The sequence below is a fragment of the Crinia signifera genome, chromosome 8, assembly GCF_055691185.1.
Source record: "Crinia signifera chromosome 8, ASM5569118v1, whole genome shotgun sequence".
Lineage (NCBI taxonomy): Eukaryota > Metazoa > Chordata > Amphibia > Anura > Myobatrachidae > Crinia > Crinia signifera.
This window is the reverse complement of record NC_139224.1, coordinates 156,311,318-156,336,925: the sequence shown is the minus strand read 5'-3', so window position 1 is coordinate 156,336,925 and position 25,608 is coordinate 156,311,318. Positions and strand designations below refer to the sequence as shown.

Here is a 25,608-nt window from a genome sequence, read left to right as displayed (position 1 = left end):
AAATCACAGACACACTTCACAAGTTCTATGAGACATTATATTCCCCACCCTCAGTAGATGATCAGCGAGGGGAGACGTTCTGGGAATCGCTCCCACACCCAACCCTAGATTCAGACTCTTCAAATTCACTACTGACACCTATAACTGAAGAAGAGGTTTTAGCCACGATTAAAACGCTTAAACTAGGTAAATCCCCAGGCCCAGATGGACTATCTAACGAATATTATAAACTACTGGCCCCTAAAATCGCAAAACCTTTGTCCATATTATATAACTCCATATTACAAGGCACACCTCCCCCACTATATTTTAATTCGGCCCTCATCAAAATTATTCATAAGTCTGGCAGAGACCCTTTACTCCCGGGATCCTACAGGCCCATATCTCTTCTAAATTCAGACTACAAAATTTTTGCAAAAATATTGGCAGATAGGCTTAAGCTTAAGCTCCCCTCGCTGGTACACCCTGACCAAACAGGATTTGTTTGGGGCAGGCATTCGGTCCTTAACGTCCGCAAAGCCCTTACGGCCATGCAATGGGTGGAGTCCGCTGGTGACCCACAACATTATGCCCTACTCTCATTAGATGCTGAAAAGGCGTTTGACATGGTCACATGGAAACATTTATTCGATACTATGGAGAGATTTGGGCTTCCGGCGGACTTCATTCGTACTATCAAACTATTGTACTCAGATTCGAGATCTCATATATTAACAAATAATTATTTATCCAAACCGGTGTCATTGTTTCGAGGCACCAGACAAGGATGCCCCTTGTCACCCTTACTATTTGCGCTAGCAGTTGAGCCACTGGCAATAGCGCTAAGAGCCTCAAAAGAATTTAATGGAATAATGGTAAACCGTGTTGAGGCCAAGCTTAGCCTCTTCGCGGATGATATCCTTTTATTTATAGCTAAACCCGAGACTTCGATCCCTGCTATACAAGAGATTATATCTCGTTTTTCAGTCTTCTCAGGGTTTAGGGTGAATTATGAAAAATCGCGTTTGCTGCCATTGAACTCTTCCTCGGCATATTTTAATTCCCCCTCTTTCGCGTCACAGTTCACTATCTGTACACACTCTCTTAAGTACTTGGGAGTCCAAATTCCTAAAAAACTAAATGATCTCTATAATACAAATTTTAATCCCTCATACACACTAATTGAAAAACTTCTGGTTGGGTGGATGGGATTGCCTCTGTCTCTAGCGGGCAGGATAGCCGTAATTAAAAATATAGCCTTTCCCAAACTATCCTACCTCATTCAGATGTTGCCACTACAGCTTAAAAATGGAGACTTGCAGAGATTCAGGTCCTTATTTCTTAAGTTCGCATGGGCGGGAAAGGGGGCACGGATACCATATACTCGATTAAAACTTAACAAAGCAGATGGTGGCTTTGGCATGCCCGACATACAATCATTCACCCAGGCAGCCCATTTTAGATATATTACTGATTGGTTCACAGCTAGATCAGAATATACCTCCCTCTCCCTTGAGAAACAATTATTTTATCCTTATTCCCCAGCGGCGCTGTTGCATGCTCCAAAAAAACTAATACCTAAACCAATCAGAGATTTCGTGTTATTCAAAGACACTTACAGGTCCTGGAGGCAAATCAATAAAGTGTTGCACAGGCAATATACCTCATCCCCATTTACAACTCTATGGGGAAACCCGCAGTTCCTACCGGGACTTGAGAGTGTGGAATATCTAGACTGGAAAGAAAAGGGTATATCTAATGTTCGCATGTTATTTGATCCGGGTGGTTCAATACGCCCATTCTCAGATCTGGTAGAAAAATTTGGTTTACCTAACAGACAATTCTTTATGTACCTACAGTCGAGACATTTTGCGCAGTCTCAGCCACCCCCTATGAGCTTGTCCACCCAGACAGATCCAATAGTATCTTTGTTACGTCCTGAATGTGTGTTGGGGTATAGGATTAAGTATTTATACTCAGAGCTTATTATGGCAGAGAAAGATATACAACTTCAAAAATTACACGCTAGATGGCTTCTGGATATCCCTGACCTTCCAGAACCAAACACTCTATATAATAAACTGTTATCTACAATGAAGCATCTGCAGTCGGCTGCTTTACAAGAAACCCATTCCAAATTTGTAAATAGGGCATATATGGCCCCAGCGCAGAGGGCGCACTGTGTTCCCACAGATACTGGGGCATGTTATAAATGCCAAAAGTCTAGCGCCTCCTACTTCCACAATTTTTGGGAGTGTAGAAAAATCAGATCCTTTTGGGATAAAGTAATTAACTATATAAATAATATTTATAAATTGAAACTACAAAAGCATCCGACTGCATGCCTATTTCTATATTTCCAAGTCTGGGACCTCGGTCCCAGAAAATCACAGATCATACCTGTATTGACCATTATTCTTACCCTAGCAAAAAAACTGATCCTTACACACTGGATTCATAGAGTGGCCCCATCTATTGCTGAGCTAAAAAAAGCCATTTTAAATACTTTGTTCTACGAAAGACAAGCAATGAGATCAGATCTTGAGAAAGGAGCTCCACGCTTTTACAAAAAGTGGGAGACATACATACTGAGTCTTGAACAACAAACTCAGATGCAAATACAAAAAATATTTGAGTCCACTACCTGGTTTCTTCTCCGACAATTATAGATTGTATCTTTTTCTTATGAGATATATGGCTAATTTGGAGATCTATATACCAAACAATAAATTATATGAAGAGAATGTTACGTTATAAATGAAAAACTTTTTGGTTCTGTCTTGTGTTTCCCCCTTCCCCCCCCCCCCCTCCCTCCCTTCTTGTTATGTCCTTACCTTATCTCACCCATTTATTATTAGTTACAAGTTGTAGTATGGAATAATACTATCTCGATATAAATTAAATTATGTTGAGTGAAGAGAGGTATAAGTTTGATATTGGTTAAATATTTTGAGAATGCTAGATACGTTGATGATAAAGCATAAACAAAAAGAAACTAAGGAACTCAGGCAAGATGATTGACAATACTATGTTTATTGATACGTTTTTTGTTTGACAGACAATACAATAGGACCATTGGACTTGATTAACAAGCTTTTCACGTCTAGATTTAAGTAATGCTATTTTTCAAGAGGGCAGGTCTTTCTGATAAGTAATAACAATATCATCTCTTATATGAAGATTATGTATATCTGGCTCCCAGAAGACTTGTCACAACACTATGTACCTCAATTCATGTCATTTGCTATCTGCTATTTGTATTAAGCTATATTGCTCTGTTTTGTAAAACAATAAAAATTGTTAAAAAAAAAAAAAAAAAGTCAGGTCGACCTACCTGCCAGTCGACCTAGTGGGGTCGACCTAATGACTGTAGACCTAAGTTCATTCTAATACATGACCGCTTCCCATAGCACTATCTACCAATCAGAGTGCAGCATTCTCTATCTGTCTCTCATCCTGCTGCCAGACAGTGAGAGGCTATCAGCAAGATGATTGGTGGATGGCTGGAGCTATCACAGTGCTGACAGCCAGTCACTGTATGGAAGCATAGGGAGAGAAGGTGCAGGACTGCAGGAGGGGTAATTTATGGTGTTTTACGTATTTCCATGAATACGTTTGTAGAGACCCCAGTACATATCTTTGCCCAGAGTCTACAATGCTGATAAGACGGCCCTGATTGAGACTGTCTGTATTACATGAATCCTGAAAGTGAGGGGACATGGTTACTGTAACAGGAGGTTAGTGTACTATCGGAATACAATAGATACATCATTAATTTTTGGGAAAGAAATCCACACAAACACAGGGAGAACATACAAACTCCACACAATTAGGGCCTTGTGGGAATCAAACCCAAGACCTCAAGAATGTGTAATAAAGTAACAATAACCATTACACCATCCATGCTGCAAGGAACTAAACCAGATGTTCTCAGCATTGATTTGTATAATATCTTATGTGAATGCAGCAGCACACATTCATGGGGTACAGTGCGCAAACCATTATTAACCCCAAGGTGTGCTAAAATATATCTACAGCTAATTAATTGGCTACACAGGCTAATGACCAAAAGGATAATATACTAGTTTAATCCATGCTTCCGTCAGAACATCCAGAAAACCTGTACTGTTCAGAGGGCAGGTTTCATCCTTTGTTCTCTTCCAATAGGTCTCTCTCTTATCTGTGGATGACATGTACCAAAACCTGCCACCGATGGTAAAAGACAAGTACTGGGACGAGCAGAGTGCGCTACCTCCCTATACCGTGGCAACAGCATCCGAAACCCTGAAACCATCCTTCATGGGCTCCACCTTCGACATGCGGTATGGACTCATTCTGTATCTGTGTATTAGGTAGAATGGAGAAGACAATGGCCCTTATTCTGGTTAACTCGCAAAGGCAAATTCCTTTTCAAATGGACAAAACCATGTGCACTGCAGGGGGGCAGATGTAACATGTGTAGAGTTAGATTTGGGTGAGTTATTTTGTTTCTGTGCAGGGAAAATACTGACTGCTTTATTTTTACACTGCAGTATAGATCTCACTTTGAAGTAAAACCCCACCCAAATCTAATTCCAATTGTAAAGCGCAAAGGAATATGCTGCGCCATATAATAAACTGTAAATAAATAAATAATTATCTCTGCACATGTTACATCTGCCCCTCCTGCAGTGCATATGGTTTTGTCCATTTGAGTAGGAATTTGCCTTTGCGAGTGAACCAGAATAAGGGCCAATTAGTAAAAGGCAATGAGTACTGGTTAATGATCCACATAATAATATGAAGTCTGAATACAGATTGGATATAATGATGAACATGCAGAATAGGGCTATGTTATAAATTAGAGTTTGCTGCATCTTTCAGAAACTTTTGGGCATCCATTTTTATATTACTTTATAACTTAATTTTCTTATAAAAAACTGAGGCGTGCTGTATAGTCACATCCTAGTTCATCTTTGATTGATACTTTGGGTCTTTCCCAAAAATGAAAAGGTGACCCAATAGTGGGGCTTTCGTTTTTAGTTCCTCCTTCCCCAAAGTTAGGGGAGTCTCTTTAATTCAGAACTCCCATAGGCCCATTTCCACCACAAGGTTCTTCTGGGACCACTTCCCTAGAGGTCTAGTCATCAGCCCCTCCTTGTGGCCACTCTTCTTACAATAATATCAGGAGATTATAATAAAATATCGTATGACAGGGATTGTGGTCTTTCAGGAACTACCGATAAATATCTTGGCCATTTAGTATTAGGGTCAGTAACAGAAACAGTTGTAGATTCAGCCTGGTCTAGGCGAGGGGCGACCCTAACCTTCTAATACAGGATACAGCCTGAGAGAGCACCCTCTGTAGGTCGGAGGCTGATACTGTAACAACAGGGAATTAATAAACTGGGCAAAACTAAGAATTCAAAGGGTTCATGTGCAATTACTGGAAGGGCCACTATTTCATTCAATGCACACACCGTATCAGTACCTACATTGGCAGGTATTCAATGCGGCCAGCGAGGGGGTTAAACAGCGGGGATTGCAGAAAACCAGCGATCCTCGCTGTTTAACCCCCTCGCCGGCCATTCGCCCTATTCAACCTTCTGGGTAAATCCTCGCCGTCACAGGACGGCGAGGATTCCCCCAAACAGCGAGACCCGCGGCTAATGCAGCGAACCCGCTGTATTTAGCCACGAGTCTCGCTGCTTCTGGAGCCGCATACGCCGGTTCCCCCTCGCTCAAAAAATGGAGCGAGGGGGAATTGGCGTATGAGGAGGGGTGCGTTGAATACTGACAGGGTGAGTGGTGACAGCCCATTATCTCCTTCATATATTACTAATAAAATCTGCTTTGCAAATTTTCAGTCATGCACATATATATATATATATATATATATATATATATATATATATATTGAAAAAGTCACATTTGTACCGAGATTAAGTTTTCATTGAATGTGTCCTTTCTTTTCAGCATTGTTGGGGACTCCGAGCAGAGTCAGCAAGTGTCAGCCATTCCCAACCTCCCCCGAGCTCGCACTCCTATGCTCAGCCGCTTTCTGTCCTCCGCCGCTTCCCCTGCAGTGAGCATGAAAAACTTCATGGGCCGGGGTGCGCGGAACCACCACCTTGTCCGCTTCAGAGGGGATGGGTTCCCGTCTCCCAATCCAAATGCCCGTTACAGCGATCTTGACCCAGATGGACGCATTGATGAGGAGGAGAACACAGAGGATGAGAGTAGGGCCAGTGAGCCACCAACCCCTCAAGTCATACCCAGGATTCCTCGAAGGCTTGAGGCCTCTGAGAAGCAGAAGAAGATGGAGCAGCCCAAGGTCCCTCTTATTCTAATCACTGTTGAGGAACCTTCTGAGGAGAACTTGGATCCAGACCAGACGGAAGAGTAAAGAGAGATGTCTACAGTGGTCATTAAACCTCTAGTAGAGATAGGAAACCTGTGGATCGCCTGGAAACAAACTGCGCAGCTATATACTATCTTTATTGAGTCGTTCAAATATTATTTACTGACAGTGACAAAATTCCCTTTCCAGGGAGGTAGACGTAGCTCAACGTTCTCTTCAGCATTGTCTAACTAGAGATTGTGAATGTAGAGTTGCCTGCGGGGTACCCGGGTGTGTAGTAACGGTCCCCTGCAATCTGTAGCCATTTGCACACCGGTGACTCATCTACTGGATACATTAGTGCACCTCATGTTTTTACCCCAATGTATTCAATCTATAGAAGTTTTATTACAAATCCATTGCTTCAATTGTTTGTTTCAGCAGACCTGTTATCTGTCCGAATCCAAATCTGTCACTTTCATACAGCAGTATCATGTTAGACCACATAGATTGTAAGCTTGTGAGCAGGGCCCTCCTAACTTTTGACTGTCTGTAAATACCGTTTGTTGTATCACTGTCGCCTTTTGTAAAGCGCAACGGAATATGCTGCGCTATATAAGAAACTGTTAATAAAGTTACTTGTCTTGGACAGGAAACAGTTAATGACCCTTATATTAGATAAAACGTTTAATTATCCAAATTGTTATATCATATCCAGCAACATGATTAAGCATTGTTTTTACTACATTAATGACTGTGCTCTGATATCTAATGGAGTAATTATAGGTGAAGTTAATTTTAACTAATTATTCCCGACAGCTGTAGTGGAAAATCTATCAGCCAATGGAAATATGGAAGGGTGCTACACCCGGCCTCACCAGACTAAGGGGCGCATTTATCATTATAAAGCGATGCCGGCGTGATGACACCGCCGGCCATCGCATTGCGGTATCATCTAATACCGCCAGGATTTATCAAATTGAGGGCGCAGGGACAGGGCTCCGAAAGGAGCCCGTCCCTGCGAAGCCCTGACCCGGGAGGTCAGCGCATGCGCGGTTATGCGCTGACCCCAGCCATAGGCTACAATGGGCTATCGCCATATCAGAATGGCTATAGCCCAGGGGTGCGATGCCGGGCTGCCCGATGTTGATACATCGGCCAGCTTCGCATCCCCCATAGAAACCTATGGGGGATGCGGCCGGCGGCGGTGAAGGGGGGATCGCAGCAGGGATCGGAGATTTGGGGATACTAAATATTTGCGGTAATCCGTTTTCGGGGATTTAACCGCAAATATTGCTTGATAAATGCAGCCCCAAGAGGCAAATGGGTATGGGTCGACACATGCAAGGAGTCGACCACTGAAGATCGACACAGCTAAGGTCGGCAGGGTTGGAAGATTGATACAAGCATTAGGTGGACAATGGCTAGTCGACAGTCAAAAGGTCAAGATGAGTCTTTCACATTATTTTTGGCCCGAATGTCGACATAGTCGACATGGACACCGTTAAAGTGTACAGTGTCCCCTGGCATGCCTCGCTAGTCTCCTTCCACACCCCAGTGGATGGGTAGGCACAGAGGCGTAGCGAGGGCGGTGCCGCCATCTCGCCCGCTCAGGTGCCCAACTCAGTGCGGCTCCCCCGCCGGCTCCCCGCTGCATCCAGGAGACGTGGTATATTTAAAAGTCACTCACATCTCCCGCTGGACCGCGCTCGCTGTCCAGCAGCCACCAGTTGATTGGCTGCTGGACCGCTAGCGCCTATTGGCTAGCGCGGTCCAGCGGGAGATGTGAGTGACTTTTAAATAGCAGCACCGTGCACAGCGGGGAGCCGGGAGCGGGCAAGCCCGGCAACAGGGGGGAGGGGGTGCGCGGAAAGCACCGCTGCTGCTTTGCCGGCTGTGGGTGGGGTGCACTAATCTCTGCACTATCCTCTCCCACCCACCCACCCTGCTGTGCACTATCCTCTAACACCCACCCTGCTGTGCACTATACTCACCCGCCCACCCTGCTGTGCACTATCCTCACCCGCCCACCCTGCTGTGCACTATCCTCACCCGCCCACCCTGCTGTGCACTATCACTCCCACCTAGGGAAGCCAATCCCGGGGCATTTTTTCAATCCCGGGATTCGGGATTGAAAAATGCTCAATCCCGGGATTCCCGGGATTGGCTTCCCTAATTTGAAAAAAACGCCCCGGCCACCCTGCACATTCACAGTACTTACATTTGTGGGTGCTGGGTGGGTGGGCGAGCGTGCAGATATTGCTGGGAGCCAGGTGAGCTGCAGGTATGTCTGCTAGCCGGGTTGCTGGGAGCCGTGTATGTCCGGAGGTTGGGTAGCTGGGCAGGGGGGCGGACGGGTGGTCGGGAAGCTAGGTGGGCGGTCGGGTAGCTGGGCAGGCGGTCGGGTAGCTTGGATGGGTAGCTGGGTGGGCGGGTAGCTGGGCAGGCGTGCACTGTGCTGGACTGATAAGGTGTTTTGAGCCGGGTTGCTGGGCGTGTGGGTGACTGTGTGGCCTGCACAGCGTGACAGCTGACCTCATCACGCTGCGCAGGCCGCACGCCGGGTATGGGAGAAGCCGGGCAGCGTCTGAGTGAGTGCTCAGACGCTGTCCAGAATTAGACTGCGCATGCGCAGTCTAATCCCAGGATTGGAATCTCCAATCCCGGGATTGAAATCCCGGCATTTTGGGGGCCAAATCCCGGGATCCCGATCCCAGGATTGGCCACCCTACTTCCACCCTCCCTGCTGTGCACTATCCTCACCCGCCCACCCTGCTGTGCACTATCACTCCCACCCTCCCTCCTCTGCACTATCATTTACTCACACCTTCCCTCCCTGTGAGCAAATTTCAGTCCCCCTTGGCATCGAGCATGAAGCCCCTGGCATTGAGCATGTAGGTAAGTGGCACTTATGTGTTAAATGTGTAATGGGCATTACGGTTTGTTAAATAGTGTGCGATGGGCGTTGCGGTGTGTTAGTATGTGATTGGCGTTGCGGTGTGTTAGTATGTGATGGGCGTTGCGGTGCGTTAGTATGTGATGGGCGTTGCGGTGCGTTAGTATGTGATGGGCGTTGCGGTGCGTTAGTATGTGATGGGCGTTGCGGTGCGTTAGTATGTGATGGGCATTGCGGTGTGTTAGTATGTGATGGGCATTGCGGTGTGTTAGTATGCGACGGGCATTGCGGTGTGTTAGTATGCGACGGGCATTACGGTGTGTTATATAGTATGTAATGGGCATCATGTGTGGCCTTATGTGTAATTGGCATTATGGCTGTGGCCTTATGTGTAATTGGAATTACAAAGTTTGATAAGATGTGCAATGGGCATTACGGTGTGTGGTATAATGTTGGGCCGTGCCCACTTTTCACGGAGCAGGAGCCTCACCTACTACAAATGGGGGGGGGGGGGGGGAAACATGCCCTTGCTCCAGGCGCCGTGGCACCTCGCTACACCACTGGGTAGGCATGAAATATCGCCTACCAGCTCAAAAAGCAATGAAAAGCTCACGTCAAACTAATACTTGTGTCGACCTCCCAATCATGTCAACCTATTTCATGTGTCGACCTAAGCCATGTCGACCTTCAGTGGTCGACCCAATGCAGGTCAACCTTGGGGGTAAATTTACTAAAGCTTCAAAAAAGATAAATAGTTGATGTTGCCCATAGCAACCAATCAGATTAAATCATTTTCTAAGATGCAATAGAGAAATGATAGACACAATCTTATTGGTTGCTATGGGCAACATCACCTTTTTTTCATTTTTAGAAGCTTTAAGAAACTTTAAGCCATTCGCAAAGGGGGGGGGGGCTGCACATGCGCATAATAGACCATGTGCAGTCCCCAAAACATCGATGATGAATGAACGAGAATCACCCCCGCGGTGAGTTACCCCCCTTTCACATCGCAGCTAATTACCGGGTACAAGGTACCGGCTAGAGCTGGCGAAGCCCCGGCGGTGGGGCTTTAATGCCTATGAAAATGCGGTAAAAACCCCAATAACAGGGTTTTAACCGCATTTTTAGTTTAGTCAATCCAGTGTGTGGCACTATAAGTCTCAGCAAGGCAGCACCTCTCATTACATAGGGAGTGCAGTATAGGGCCTCTCCCTAAGGCCCTTATTCTCGTTGGTGCGGTAATATCCGCATGCGTTCGTGCCGCCGATGTTTTGTGTCTGCGCATGTGCAGAGGCGTCTCTGCGCATGTGCGAGCGGGAAGCACGGCCAAATTCCGCATGAAATGTGTACACTACGAACAGGGGGTGGAGAGGGGCGTGAAGGGTTGTTTGGGCTCATTACCATATGTTTACACCCCGCGTTTCATGGGCGTTCCCATGAAAACGCTGGGCGTCCGTATGGTAATGCGGCCGTGACACACGTGTAGGGGGCGGACATATGACATTGCCGGATGTCAGCTGCCCGCCCAGATCCTTGCTTTTGCACGGAGAAATGCCCGTGTGGTCTGAGGTTACGGGAGCTGGCGGATCACTCGGTCCTGCATTCGATGTTCTGCGACCATCGAATGATGGGGGAGGTTCCAAGAGATGGAGGAGGTGTATCCGTAAGAAATACACTCGTGCTCCGTGCGGTCAGCGGATTACCGCATTCGGACAGAGTGAGCGATCCGTACGAAAGGCGTGGTTTAGGTCGCATGGTCCTGGCCGCATATTCGGCTCCAGCCGCACCGATCAGAATAAGGGCCTATATCTCCTGTGTGTATACTGCTTCCCCTGCATCTCTCCAGCCACCATATAACAGTAAGGGCCTGATTCATGTTTGTGATACCCCTTTCACATGGCAATGCCGGGTCGGACCTGGGATCTTGATGTCGGGTCCATTCCAGAACCAACCCGGGCCGATGCTTTCACGTTAAACCCAGGTCCGCCCATTATAAAAAGGATGACCTGGGTAGTAAGCTATAGCGCGACACCTCGACCCGAGTCGTCACGTCATCAACCCAGTAATTACCAGGGTCCGAGGTGTGATGTGAAAGGGGTGTACAGAAAGCAAAAACATAAAGTAACTTTGTGTCTGGAAGAAACCATGTTGCCCTGCAGGGGGAGCTAGTACATTTATATTTGTTCTGTGCAGGGTAAATACTGGCTGGTTTTGCATGCAGCCCACAAATGTTAGACAGCTTTATCGCTCTGCACAACACACCTTCCCCACCTGCAGTGCTGCCCCCGATGATGCAGGCACATGGCAGCAAGGATGGTAAAGTCCCATCAAATGCAGCCTATAGTCCCCAGCCCAATAATGCAAGACACCAGAAACATTTCAGAACCTTTATTAGTTACATCACTAACAAATAACTGAAGAATACTCATAACTTTAGTTACATATAAATACGCTGTTTGATACACATGACTGTATGACTGATACATATTTGCCCTGTCAGTAATAGAACAGATAACATTGGACATGACACACAATTACTGTAACACTGAATACACAACTTGCAGTGCCCACACAATTATACACCAATTCCCTGCACCAGACTCACTGTCTGTATATACATCTGTATCCACTGCATCATATTATGTAATGCGACCAATCAGATTCCCCTCCCACCAGCTCCAGTCTCCTCTCATATTTCTGTACAGAATCCCTTTCCCATACACCTAATACAGCATGAAGGGGCTCAGTGAAGGTGGCAGTGTAGGTGTGTAAGTGTCTGATCATGTCACTCACAGAATAAAAGGTCATAGAAAAAAAGGACATCTGTCCTGCCTCATAATCCAAATAAATCCTCACTCTATCATAGGGAACACTGGCAGGTAACGGGATCGTCTCACCGTTATGTATCACTGAATGCTCCTCATCAGAAGTCCTATCCAAGCACCAAGAATTGTTATTATATCCCATTTGTGACTGCTCCCCTCTCCTGTCTGCACTGGGATAACACATCCCCACACGCCAGTTGTCTGCGTTACCGACGTCCACATCCCAGTAATGTCGCCCTGAGGAGAATCCCCTGGTGCTTAACACCTGAGGATAATCCCAGAATCTCTCTGGTGTCTCTGGCTGATTCTGTTCTATTGAAGACGTGAATACAGTTTTCATGTCTGCTGAGATAAGTATATTATTACCCGCTGTGTTTGCATCCAGTGATAGGTCTTCTGATGCCTGCACATAGAAACATACATTTATTCCTGTTATATCAGATAATATTAGTAATTTCATTGATATAAGACCCACATCCAGGTCCCCTACATTATTGGCATGCTCATTAGGTCTTCCACTTTCCTCTCTATTCAACTTCTCAATGACCGCCTCTTCATTCTTCTCAGTATCTCCCTCCTCCTTCTTAGTGCCCCCCTCTTCCTCCACTGCCTTTTTGAGGACAATAGTCATTGGATCAGTCATACAACATGGCTCCTCTGTATCAGACAAGTCACCTGTGTCTGGTTCCTGTAAGACAGTCATTGGATCAGACATGTTACCAAGCTCCTCAATCTGACACATCTTCCTGGCAATCTCACCCTTCTTCGTTTCCAGCTGCTGAATCAGATTGGAGACTGCGAATGAAACACTCTCTTCCTGCCTAGAGATCTTCTTCAGCACTCTCTTCTCTAGGTCATCCAGCTGTCTCTTGAGGTCTCTAAACAGGGCAGTGACTGTCTCTGTTAAACCAGCTGCTTTTTTGGGATTTTTTCTCCTGCGTTTCTGCAGACTCTGGATACTTTTCTCAGTCCCCTTTTCTCTTGGCGGTCAGTTTCTGCAGAACATTTCTCAGTTTCTCCTTCTTCTTCTCAGAGGCCTCACCCAGCATCTCCACCACGTGCCCCCGATGCTCTCCGGCCAAACTGCAGGACACACAGATACAGACATTGTCCTCAGTGCAGAAATACTTCAAGATCTCTTTATGGAGGGAACATGTTCTCTTCTCCAAGGAAGTGGTGGGATCAACCAAGACATGTTCAGCTGACTTGTTGTGTGTCCTCCAATGTATATCACAGAGAGCAGCTTCACACTTCAGACAGATTTTAAGAACAGGTACTTGAGAGTGGACACAATAAGTGCAGAACATCCCAGTTCCCTCCTCTGGAATAGAGCGTACACGTTCTGCTATATTGCAGAGCTTTCTGTTTATCTCTAGTGCAGGACGATCCAGATACTCTGCTCTGCATTCTGGACAGGTAAATACTGTAGTCCCCTCCTGTGTATCCAGCACACAATCAATACAGGCCCAGCAGAAGTTGTGTCCACATCTCAGGGTTACACGTTCTGCTATATTGCAGGGGATGTGTCATTTGGTCTACAGCATTATGGTCGACAGTCATTAGGTCGACATGGGTCTAGGTCAAAAGGTCATTAATTCGACATTGTCTAGGTCGACAGTCAAAAGGTCGACATTGAGTTTTTCACTGTTTTTTGAGCCAACATGTGCCCACACACGGTATTTCATGGCCTACTATCCAATAGGGCAGGGGTGGGGAACCTCAGGCCCGGTGAGCCGTATGCGGCCCCCATAGCCGGTTTGAGTGGCTCTCCCACCTGCCCAGCGGCTTTGCCGAGAGTCAAGTACAAGGGAATTCTCACTTGAGGTCGGTATTTCTCGCGAGATTCCTCTTAATCAACAGCAGCCGGAGACTGTCAGTCCTATTCAGCGGCAGCCGCTGGAGCGTGGGATGGCTGCAGCAGGACAATTTGTAAGAGAAATTTTTACTTATGGCCCCCGAAGGATTTTTTTCCCTTTACAAACGGCCCTTGGCACAAAAAAGGTTCCCCACCCCTGCACTAGGACATGGTGGGAGAATAAAATAGTGTGCCGAGTGTAGCGAGGCACCGTGCCCGACGCATTGCAAGCGCAGCAAGTGTAGTGCACTTTAAACTGTGTCCATGTTGACTGTGTTGACATTCAGGTCAAAAAACGGATGTCGACCTAGACAATGTCGTACTAATGACCTGTCGAACTAAAGACCTGTCGACCTAGAACCATGTCGACCTTATGGTGTCGGCCATAATGATGCAGACCAAATGATCCCAACCCGTCAACAGGAATGTTAAAGTCACCGAGGATGATAGAGGGGAGGTCATAGGCAAGAAAGTATGGTAGCCATGCAGCAAAGTTATCAAGGAAAGAGGAGCAGGGGCCACAGGGGTGGTAGATCACAGCCACAAGGAGGTGAATGGGGTAGAAGAGGCGGATAGTGTGTACCTCAGAAGGTGGAGAATGTGTTGGGGCGGGCTCAGGTGGGATGACGTGGAAGGTGCAGCTGGGGGACAGGATGCCCACTTCTCCACCCTGGCGGCCATCAGGTCTGACCAAGTGGGCGAAGGAGAGGCCTTCATAGGAGAGGGCAGCAGGGGAGGTAGTGTCAGAGGAGGACAGCCAGGTTTCAGTGATGGCGAGAAGGTTAAAAAAGTGGGAGATGAAGAGGTCATGGATATTTGGAAGCTTGTTGCAGATTGATCTAGCATCCCAGAGAGCACAGGAGAAAGGAAGGGACAGGGGAGATAGCAATTAGGTTGTGTGGTTTGTGGGTGCATGTTAGCGGTGTGAAAATTGAGGGGGCGAGCCCTGAGAGCGAGGACTGGTATGGGACAGGAACAAGGAGCCATATTTCAATACAGAAGTTGTTCAGAGGGGCAATATAGAATGGAGTTGGTGTAGCCAACCCTAGTCCTCGAGAGCTACCAACAGTGCATGTTTTGCAGGTTTCCTCACAGAATCACAAGTGAGCTAGTTAGCTCCATATGTGTATCTTTTAAAATGTGTCAGTGATTAATGAGTGCAGCAGCTAGGCTGTCTGGAAAATGTGAACTGTTGGTAGCTCTCGAGTGCTAGGGTTGGCTACCACTGGTGTAGCCCAAGGGTAGTCAACTCCAGTCCTCGAGAGCTACCAACAGTTAACGTTTTCCATGTCTACTAAGAGAATCACAAGTGAAGTATTTGGCACCACCTTTGGATCTTTTAAAATGTGTTGGTCAGTAATGAGTGCACCTGTGAGGTGAGCTGAAAAAATGTGAACTGTTGGTAGCTCTTGAGGACTGGAGTTGGCTACCCCTGGTGTAGCCTAAAATGAGCAGTGAGAAGGTGATATAGTAGAAGGGAGGAGTGCCTGTAGAAGGGAGGAGTGCCTACAGAAAATATTATCAGACAAGTGTATGGTGCCTTTAGAATGTTAGGGACTTATCCGATGATGTTACCTGGAAAGGGAGGAGGTGTAAACCCATAATCCTGACCAAGATTGTGAAAAGCAAAATATTTATTGCAAAACTTATTACAAAATGTATAACTAGTATTAGGGCAGATGTAGGAAGTGTCGTTATGGGGGAGAAGGGGTATCAGCAGATGTTATGTGCATGGATACCGCTTCTCCCCCATGTATGAAGCAGCCGGTGAGCGCTAAATGACAGGGGTGGTATGCGCCCCTGCTATCTAAATGATAGCAGGCCAGGGGCCATGGCTTGAACGGGCATGTGAGTGGATGCTGGGTTTGAGAGCTCTGCTAAAATCCTGCCCCAGGGACCGTGGGCGCACCATCCTTACCTCTTTGCCCTCCGGAGTCTCTCCTGCACCTCCTGTGCCGCCCGCGGCTCTCATAGACAGCCTGTGGAGGCTTCGGCGGCTGCCTGGGCCCGCTGCGCTCCGTGCTCCCTCTCCTCCGGACATGGGTGCCATCTTGGATCGGCTTCTCCCTGCTCTGCAGCTCCGGCCTGGTCCTGCCGTGCTGCTGCGCCGGGGGGATACTCTCCAGAGGCGCCGCCACCTTCCTCCTGCGGTGCTCTGCTCCCGACTCCTGGTGGTGAGTGGGGCTGTGAGGTTGTGGAGTGGCATGGATACACCCGCTGAGAGGCCACCATCCCTGCTGCAGCCTCACATATAGCTCTTCGAACGTGGGATGTCGGCGCCATCTTGCCTAGGAGTGGTGGCTGTTTCCCCTGCAATTCTCCGCTGATATTCTAGTTTATATATGAAAGAGTTTGGGTAGGACTTGGAATTAGTTAGTGTAGTTAGTTGGTGGGTAGGGGGAGAGGGGTAGATTATTATTTTTATTTTTTTGGCATAATTTAGCTAACATAGGAATGTTCTATTGCTGATGTAGCTTTGACTCGGTTTTAGTTAAGGGCCACTAATTTACTTCCTTTCTCTAGTCCACAATAGATAGATAGTGGGGTAGGGGTAGGTTTAGTTTATGGGATCCAAGTACGCCTACATTGGGGGTGGGTTGTACAGGGTGGGGGGGTTTTTGTGGTAAGTTTTTTTTTTTATTGTTTGACACTTCAATGCCAATGTATTCTTTTGTTATTCCCCCTGATTTGGTACGTAGATATTCTCTCTACAATGTGCAATGGGTGACTTTGTGCATTATACTTAGATACATTTCTACCATATACGCCTGTTTCATTATACTAGATATTTGGGATTGGTTTGAAATCCCAACGCCGGAATCATGACCGCCGGAATTCCAACGAGAGGGGGGGGGATCATCACCCTTGCGGGCTTGCTGCACTCACCACGCAGCAGGCCGGGTGCCTTGCTACGCTTGGCATACTAATTTATTTTCCCCCTATGCCACTCACTTGCTGTATACCATATGTACATTGATCTGTCTGTTTGGGTATCGGGATCTGTTGAAAATTCAATAAAAAACGACTGTATAAAAAAAAAAAAATTATATATATATATATATATATGGATTGCAGGCCGATATGCAGGGTGAATGTATGAAAGTTCAGCAGCACTGACCTTGCTGCTATCTACAGGGTGGGGAAGTCCTATCTCAACAGTAGGGACAGGGCTGTCCCTGCTGTTGGCTCTGGGCTGCGATGGAGATCTCGCGTGAGTAGCAAGACCGCGAGCATGCCCGTCCAGCTGGCCGAGGGGCTGTCTGTCTGCCCGCATGTAAACTGATGTGCTGTCTCCAGGAGGGGGGGGGGGCATCGCCGGAGGGGGGAGTTTGTGCTCCCCCGCTTTGGTAGAAAAAATATGTTAATACATCTTGTTGATGTCCCTTCCCACGCTGTGCGCTATAATACATCTGCCCCATCCTTTGAATAGTGCATATGCCTCTTTTTCCCCTCTTAGTGTGTGGCACTATTAGTCTCAGCAAGGCAGCACCACTCATTACATAGGGTGTGCAGTATAGGGCCCCTCCCTAACTCCTGTGTGTATACTGCACCCCCTGCAAATTATATCAGCTGTATCTCTCCAGCCACCATATCATATTAAGAGCCTGATTCAGGTTTGTGATACCCCTTTCAGATCGCTATGCCGGCTCGGGCCTGGGATCTTGATCCCGGATCCGACGCTTCCACGTTAAATCCGGGTCAACTGTAATTTGACTGTCTATTGACTGTCGCTCTAGATACGGTTGACCCTTTCAACCACACCCATTACAGCAGGTCATTGGTTTCCCGGTTCTGTGCCCACAACACATGCTGATCCCTGACAGAAGTGGGGTAGGTCTTCTCTAGGTGACCGCTTTACCATAGAGATGTTTGATATCTTCATACAGAAAAACCAGGACTGTCGCACCACAACAGCTACTGAGACAATAATGCAAGATACCAGAAACATTCCGGAACCTTTATTAGTTACATCACTAATAAATAACTGAAGAATACTCATAACTATAGAGTTACATAGAAATATTATGCTGATTGGTACAAATGACTATGGAGGATACATATTTGCCCTGTCAGGAATAGAACAACAGATAATGTTGGACATGACACAACTACTGTAACACTGAATACACAACTTGCAGTGCCCACACAATTATACACCAATTCCCTGCACCAGACTCACTGTCTGTATATACATCTGTATCCACTGCATCATTCTTTGCACTAATGTCCCACCAATCAGATTCCTCTCCCTGACTGCTCCAGGCTATCCACACATATCTGTACAGAACCCCCTTCCCATACACCTAATATAGCATGAAGGGGCTCAGTGAAGGTGGCAGTGTAGGTGTGTAAGTGTCTGATCATGTCACTCACAGAATAAAAGGACAGCTGTCCTGCCTCATAATCCAGATACACCCTCACTCTATCATAGGGAATACTGCCAGGTAACTTGATCTCGTCATCATCATGTGTCACTGAATAGTGATCTTCGATTTTCTCCAAGCACCAAGACACGTCATTAAATACAATTCGTGACTCCTCCCCTTCCCTGTCTATACTGGGATAACACATCCCCACATACCACATGTCTGCATTACTGACATCCACATCCCAGTAATGTCGCCCTGAGGAGAATCCCCTGGTGCTTAGTACCTGAGGATAATCCTCAAATCTCTCTGGTGTCTCTGGCTGATCTTGCATTGAAGATGTGAATACAGTTTTCAGGTCACCTGATCTAAGTATACAATCATACGCTGTGTTTACATCCAGTGATATGTCTGCTGGTGCCTGCACATAGAAGCATACATTTATTCCTGTTAGTATATCAGATAATATTGCTAATTTCCCTGAGATAAGACCCATATTCAGATCTCCCACTTTATGGTCATGCTCATCATATCTTTCAGCCTCCTCTATATCCCCCTTCTCAATGCCCTCCTTCTCGTTGTTCTCCTCAGTGCTTTCCTCCACCACCTTCTCCTCCTCGCTCTCTTCACTATCCTGTTTTTGGTTAATAGTCATTGGATCAGTCATGGAACATGGCTCCTCTGTATCAGACAAGTCACCTGTGTCTGGTTCCTGTAAGACAGTCATTGGATCAGACACGTTACCCAGCTCCTCAATCTGACACATCTTCCCGGCAATCTCATCCTTCTTCATTTCCAGCTGCTGAATCAGATCGGAGACTGAGAGTGAAACACTCTCTTCCTGCCTAGAGATCTCATTCAGCACTCTCTTCTCTAGGTCCACCAGTTGTCTCCTGATGTCTCTAAACAGAGCAGTGACTGTCTTTTTTGAACCAGCTGCTTTTTTTGGATATTCTCTCCTGCGTTTCTGCAGACTCTGGATACTCAGATCAGTCCCTTTTCTTTTTCTAGTCAGTTTCTGCAGAAAATTTCTCAGTTTCTCCTTCTTCTTCTCAGAGGCCTCACCCAGCATCTCCACCACGTGCCCCCGATGCTCTCCGGCCAAACTGCAGGACACACAGATACAGACATTGTCCTCAGTGCAGAAATACTTCAAGATCTCTTTATGGAGGGAACATGTTCTTTTCTCCAAGGAAGTGGTGGGATCGACCAAGACATGTTCTGCTGACTTGCTGTGTGTCCTCCAATGTATATCACAGAGAGAAGCTTCACACTTCAGACAGACTTTAAGAACAGGTACTTGAGAGTGGACACAATAAGAGCAGAACATCCCAGTTCCTTCCTGTGGAATAGAGCGTACACGTTCTGCTATATTGCAGAGCTTTCTGTTTATCTCTAGTGCAGGACGATCCAGATACTCTGCTCTGCATTCTGGACAGGTAAATACTGTAGTCCCTTCCTGTGTATCCAGCACACGATCAATACAGGCCCGGCAGAAGTTGTGTCCACATCTCAGGGTGACAGGATCTGTATAAATGTTCAGGCAGATGGAACAGTCCAGCTCCCGTCTCAGATCAGCAGACGCCATCGCTGGTAGCAGATGAGAGAAATGAAAATTAAAGTCTAAGGGTGGGATGTACTAAAGGGAAAATGCAGTAAAACTGGAGTTTTATTGCATTTTCCTATGTACCATTACCCGTCCGCCCCGTCTCCGCCGGGCAGGGTATCGCCACCTTTGGGTGGCGATACCCTATAGAAGCCTATGGGCTTCTGTGACCGCCCGCCATCGGCGCGAGCCCCCCTCCCGTCCTCCATCGATCTCCTCCCCCGGCAGGTGTCACAGCCGACTGCAGGGGGAGGAGGAGACGCCGGGGACACTGACAGCCACCGGGATGTGACGGAGACCCCCGCAAACCACATTACAGGTATCGCGGGGGTCTCAGTCACCACACTCCGATGCTAGCCACATATGTTAGTACATATGCGGTAGCATTGCAGTGGCTGGGCGGAGATGTATATTAATACATCCCGCCCCAAGACACTCAGAAATCAGAAGTCTCATAGGCGAAAGCCAATTGCCATTCCATTTTGCCTCCCTGTTCACCCAAAAGTGCTCTCTACCCTATGGGGAAGTGAACACCTTTGAGTGAGATCCTGCCATCATAAAGTGAAAGATTGAATTCCCCCCATATTCTCAACACAGGGAGGGAGATGTACCAAGCATTGTAGAGAGATAAAGTGTAGAAGTTTCCTAAAATAACCTTCAGGCATTTCATAGACTGTACTAGAATTGACAGAAGCGGATTGGTGGATTTGGACAACATTTCCACATTCCCTCTCTCCAAAGCTTAACCCCTTCCCGACATTTGACGTACATTTACGTCATGGTCGGGAAGCACTTCCCGACACATGGCGTAAATGTACGTCATGGATTTAAACTGTCACCGCGTCTATAGACGCGGTGACAGTTTCAACATGTCTGCTGTCCCTGACAGCAGACATGTCCGTGCATGCCCAGGGGGGGCTGCGATGCCGCCCCCCCGTCGGCGATCGCTGTGATTGGCTGTTCAGTGTGAACAGCCAATTACAGCGTTTTCCTGTGTCACCGGCGAATAACGTTCGCCGGTGACACGGGATCGGAGGTGATTGGTGCTGTAAAGTACAGCACCAATCACCGCGGGGTGTAAGGGTGACACTGGTGTCACCCCACCTCACCCCGCCCGCCCCCAAAGGCCGTGATTGGTCCGTCGGACCGACGGACCAATCACAGCCATGGAGGGGGGTTTAAACTAACGGTGACTGCACTGCAGACGCCATTCCGGTCTGGAATAGCGTGCAGTGCGGTCACCGTGCCACCTGCCGCCATATACTGACCAGAACCTTGCTCCATACTTACCTGATCACTGCTTCATCGCTGCTTGATCACTGCTTGATCTGTGCCTAGTAGTGTGCTGGATGCTTCCTGGATCCTGTTGCTACTTGTGCCTTCCTGTGCTGTGAAATTGTGCTGCTGCAGTGTAATAGCTAGATAGAGAGATAGATAGAGAGAGATAGAGAGAGAGATAGTGTCAGAGAGTGCTATATTTTGTGCTGCTGCAGTGTGATATAGTTATAGATAGAGAGAGAGAGATAGAGAGAGATAGAGAGAGAGATAGATAGAGAGGCCTAGTGACAGAGTGCTATATTTTGTGCTGCTGCAGTGTGATAGTTATAGAGAGATAGAGAGAGAGAGATAGAGAGAGATAGTGACAGATTGTGCTATATATTTTTTATATAACTGACTGCTGCCCCCTCCTTTTGTGCTGATCAGTATAAATTAACTGATCAGCAACTTTTTGGGGGCGCAGGTTTTTTTTTATATATAGATATACCTGTCAGTGCTGCTGCTGTAGTGTCATAGAGTGATAGATAGTGATAGATAGTGATAGATAGTGAGAGATAGAGAGAGATAGTGACAGAGAGTGATAGAGAGTGTATATTTTGTGTCTGCTACCCCCCCTTTTTGGGGGTGCAGGTTTTTTAGTGTCCTAGAGTGATAGATAGTGAGAGATAGTGACAGAGAGTGATAGAGAGTGACAGAGAGTGCTAAATTTTGTGTCTGCTGCCCCCGCCTTTTGTGCTGATCACTATATCTGAGGTGATCAGCAACTTTTTTGGGGGTGCAGAGGTTTTTTTTTTTTTATATATATACCTGTCAGTTGCACCAAAGGTTGTGCACCTGCTGCACCTCACTGGTAATCAGTGTCGCATCACTGATCACCTTTTTTTTTTTTGTGAGTGCTGTGGGGTCTTTTTTTAATTTTTTTTTTACACACACTGTGATTTTGTGGGTGTCCTGTGGCCACTGTGCGCTGATCAGTGACGTACATCACTGATCAGCTTTTTTCAATTTTTGGCGCAGGACCTTTTTTTTTTTTTTTTAACCCCTTCAATTTTTTATTTTTAACCCCTTCATTTTTTTTTTTTTTTATTGGTATAAAGTATTTTTTTTTTTTCTGCACTACATACACACTACATATCCCCCGGGTTGAAATAAAGTTTGTACCCCCCCCCTACACTATACACGTGTTGAAACATTTCACTACCAGTAACACAAAAATAAAAATGGCATCCCAAATGTCCTCCCAAATGTCATCACAGTCATCCAGAAGAATGTATTCAGCGGAGGAGGCATATGCCCTGCTTGCTTCTGACTCTGACACAGCCAGTGATGCAAGCGGGGAATTTGAAGGATTCGCCTTAAGCTCCTCTTCCTCCTCTGATGATGAGGGACCCCCTCAAAGACGCCCCCGTAGAGCAGCTGAGACCCCCCCCCCCCCAACAATTGATCTCGTATGGACCCCACCACCAGACAATTTTGAGCCCCAGGTTCCTGAGTTTTTGGCCATGCCAGGAATCCAATTTGATTCCACAGGTCTCAGAGAAATTGACTTTTTCAAATTATTTTTCTCTGATGATTTTGTAAATTTAATGGTGGACCAAACTAATTTATATGCCCAGCAGTTTATTGCTCAAAACCCCACGTCATCATTTGCTAGGTGGACCCCTGTAGATGCAGTAGAGATGATGACGTTTTGGGGTCTGGTGTTTCATATGGGCATAGTAAAAAAGCCAGAAATTAGGCAATATTGGAGTACAGATGTTCTGTACAGTACTCCATTTTACCGTATGGCCATGACCCGGACTCGATTTGAGACAATTCTTAAATTTATACATTACACCGATAATGCACAGTGCCCACCCAGAGATGATCCCACCTTTGACCGGCTATTCAAAGTCAGGCCGGTCATTGATCATTTCAGTGCCAAATTTGAAGAGGTGTACATCCCTGAAAAATTTATTTGTATCGACGAGTCCCTTATACATTTTAAAGGAAGGGTTAAATTCCGCCAGTACCTTCCCAGTAAGAGGGCAAGGTATGGCATAAAAATGTATAAACTGTGTGAAAGCACCTCAGGGTACACCCACAGGTTTAGGGTTTATGAAGGGAAGGATTCAAGAATTGAACCGCCAGAATGCCCCCCCTCCCTCGTAGGTGTTAGTGGGAAAATTGTCTGGGATTTAGTGCACCCCTTCCTGGATAAAGGTTATCACCTCTATGTGGATAACTTTTACACTAGCATCCCCCTGTTTAAGGCCCTTGGTTCAAGAGGTACAGCAGCTTGCGGTACTGTGCGCAAGAACCAAAGAGGCCTCCCAAAAACGCACATTGCCCAAGTAATGAGAAGGGGTGAAAGCAGGGGAATATGCAACGAAAATATGTTGTTGGTCAAATATAAGGACAAGAGGGATGTCCTTATACTGACAACAATTCACGGAGACAGTACCACCTCCGTCCCTGTACGAGGTACCAGTACCCACACCTCAAAACCTAATTGTATCCTGGATTACAATAGGTACATGGGCGGAGTGGATCTTTCAGATCAGGTACTGAAGCCGTACAGTGCCCTGCGGAAAACAAAAATCTGGTACAAGAAGGTGGCCGTGTATATCATCCAGATGGCACTGTATAACGCTTACGTGCTATTCCGTTCTACCGGCCAGAGGGGGACATTTATGCACTTTCAAGAGGAAGTCATAAAGGGCCTAATATTTGGGAACCAGCAGGCAGAGGGCCCCAGTACTTCTAGTACTGGCCCCCGTATTGTACCAGGGCAGCATTTTCCTGATGAAATCCCCTCCACTGGAAAAAAGGGCAGGACACAAAAAAGGTGCAAAGTTTGCTATAAAAAGGGAATAAGAAAGCAAACTATTTTCCAGTGTGACACTTGCCCCGACAAACCCGGCCTATGTATAAAGGAGTGTTTTAAAATATACCACACATCTATGGAATATTAGGTTCATAATTTCACCGTGCTTCGGGGGTCTTGCTAATGCCACATAGCACCCACCATTCATTCCACCAGAATCTGAGCCGCAAAATCCAAAAATCACTCCTTCCCTTCTGAGTCCTGCCATGCACCCAACTGGTATTTTTTGGTCACATGTGAGGCATTGCCGTACTCGGGAGAAATTGGGGCACAGATTTTGGGGTGCTTTGTCTCCTTCATTCCTTGTGAAAATGAAAAATTTTGAGCCAGAACTGCATTTTTGTGTAAAAAAATGTAATTTTTCATGTTCACTGCCCAGTTTTATCAAAATTGGTGAAACCCCTGGGGGTTTGAAATGTACACTATACCCCTAGATGAATTCCCTGAGGGGTGTAGTTTGCAAAATGGGGTCACTTGTGGGGGGGTTCCACTGTATTGGTGCTTTGGGGGTCTTGCTAATGCGACATAGCACCCACCATCATTCCACCAGAATTTGTGCTGCAAAATCCAAATATCACTCCTTCCCTTCTGAGTCCTGCCACTTTTTGGTCACACATGAGGCATTGCCGTACTCGGGAGAAATTGGGGCACAGATTTTGGGGTGCTTTGTCTCCTTCATTCCTTCTGAAAATGAAAAATTTTGAGCCAGAACTGCATTTTTGTGTAAAAAAATGTAATTTTTCATTTTCACTGCCCACTTGTATCAAAATTGGTGAAACCCCTGGGGGTTTGAAATGTACACTATACCCCTAGATGAATTCCCTGAGGGGTGTAGTTTGCAAAATGGGGTGACTTGTGGGGGGGTTCCACTGTATTGGTGCAACATAGCACCCACCATTCATTCCACCAGAATCTGTGCTGCAAAATCCAAAAATCACTCCTTCCCTTCTGAGTCCTGCCATGCACCCAACTGGTATTTTTTGGTCACATGTGAGGCATTGCCGTACTCGGGAGAAATTGGGGCACAGATTTTGGGGTGCTTTTTCTCCTTCATACCTTCTGAAAATGAAAAATTTTGAGCCAGAACTGCATTTTTGTGTAAAAAATGTAATTTTTCATTTTCACTGCCCACTTGTATCAAAATTGGTGAAACCCCTGGGGGTTTTAAATGTACACTATACCCCTAGATGAATTCCCTGAGGGGTGTAGTTTGCAAAATGGGGTCACTTGTGGGGGGGTTCCACTGTATTGGTGCTTGGGGGGTCTTGCTAATGCGACATAGCACCCACCAAAATTCCACCAGAATCTGAGCTGCAAAATCCAAAAATCACTCCTTCCCTTTTGAGTCCTGTCATGCACCCAACTGGTATTTTTTGGTCACATGTGAGGCATTGCCGTACTCGGGAGAAATTGGGGCACAGATTTTGGGGTGCTTTTTCTCCTTCATACCTTCTGAAAATGAAAAATTTTGAGCCAGAACTGCATTTTTGTGTAAAAAATGTAATTTTTCATTTTCACTGCCCACTTGTATCAAAATTGGTGAAACCCCTGGGGGTTTGAAATGTACACTATACCCCTAGATGAATTCCCTGAGGGGTGTAGTTTTCAAAATGGGGT

The 25,608-nt window shown here is 46.4% G+C and overlaps 1 protein-coding gene across 1 annotated transcript; it reads right to left on the bottom strand.

Annotated features, from left to right (window-relative positions):
- Positions 1-17,866: 17,866 nt before the first annotated feature.
- On the bottom strand, positions 17,867-19,829 carry LOC146027154 (E3 ubiquitin-protein ligase TRIM39-like). Its single transcript, XM_083158114.1, has one exon. The coding sequence runs from the start codon at positions 19,827-19,829 to the stop codon at positions 18,111-18,113; it is 1,719 nt and encodes a 572-aa protein (XP_083014240.1). The 3' UTR covers positions 17,867-18,110.
- Positions 19,830-25,608: the final 5,779 nt, after the last annotated feature.

Bases quoted from the DNA above. Each gene is read 5' to 3' on its own strand.
- LOC146027154 (XM_083158114.1), bottom strand. From the start codon at position 19,829: ATGGCGTCTGCTGATCTGAGACGGGAGCTGGACTGTTCCATCTGCCTG.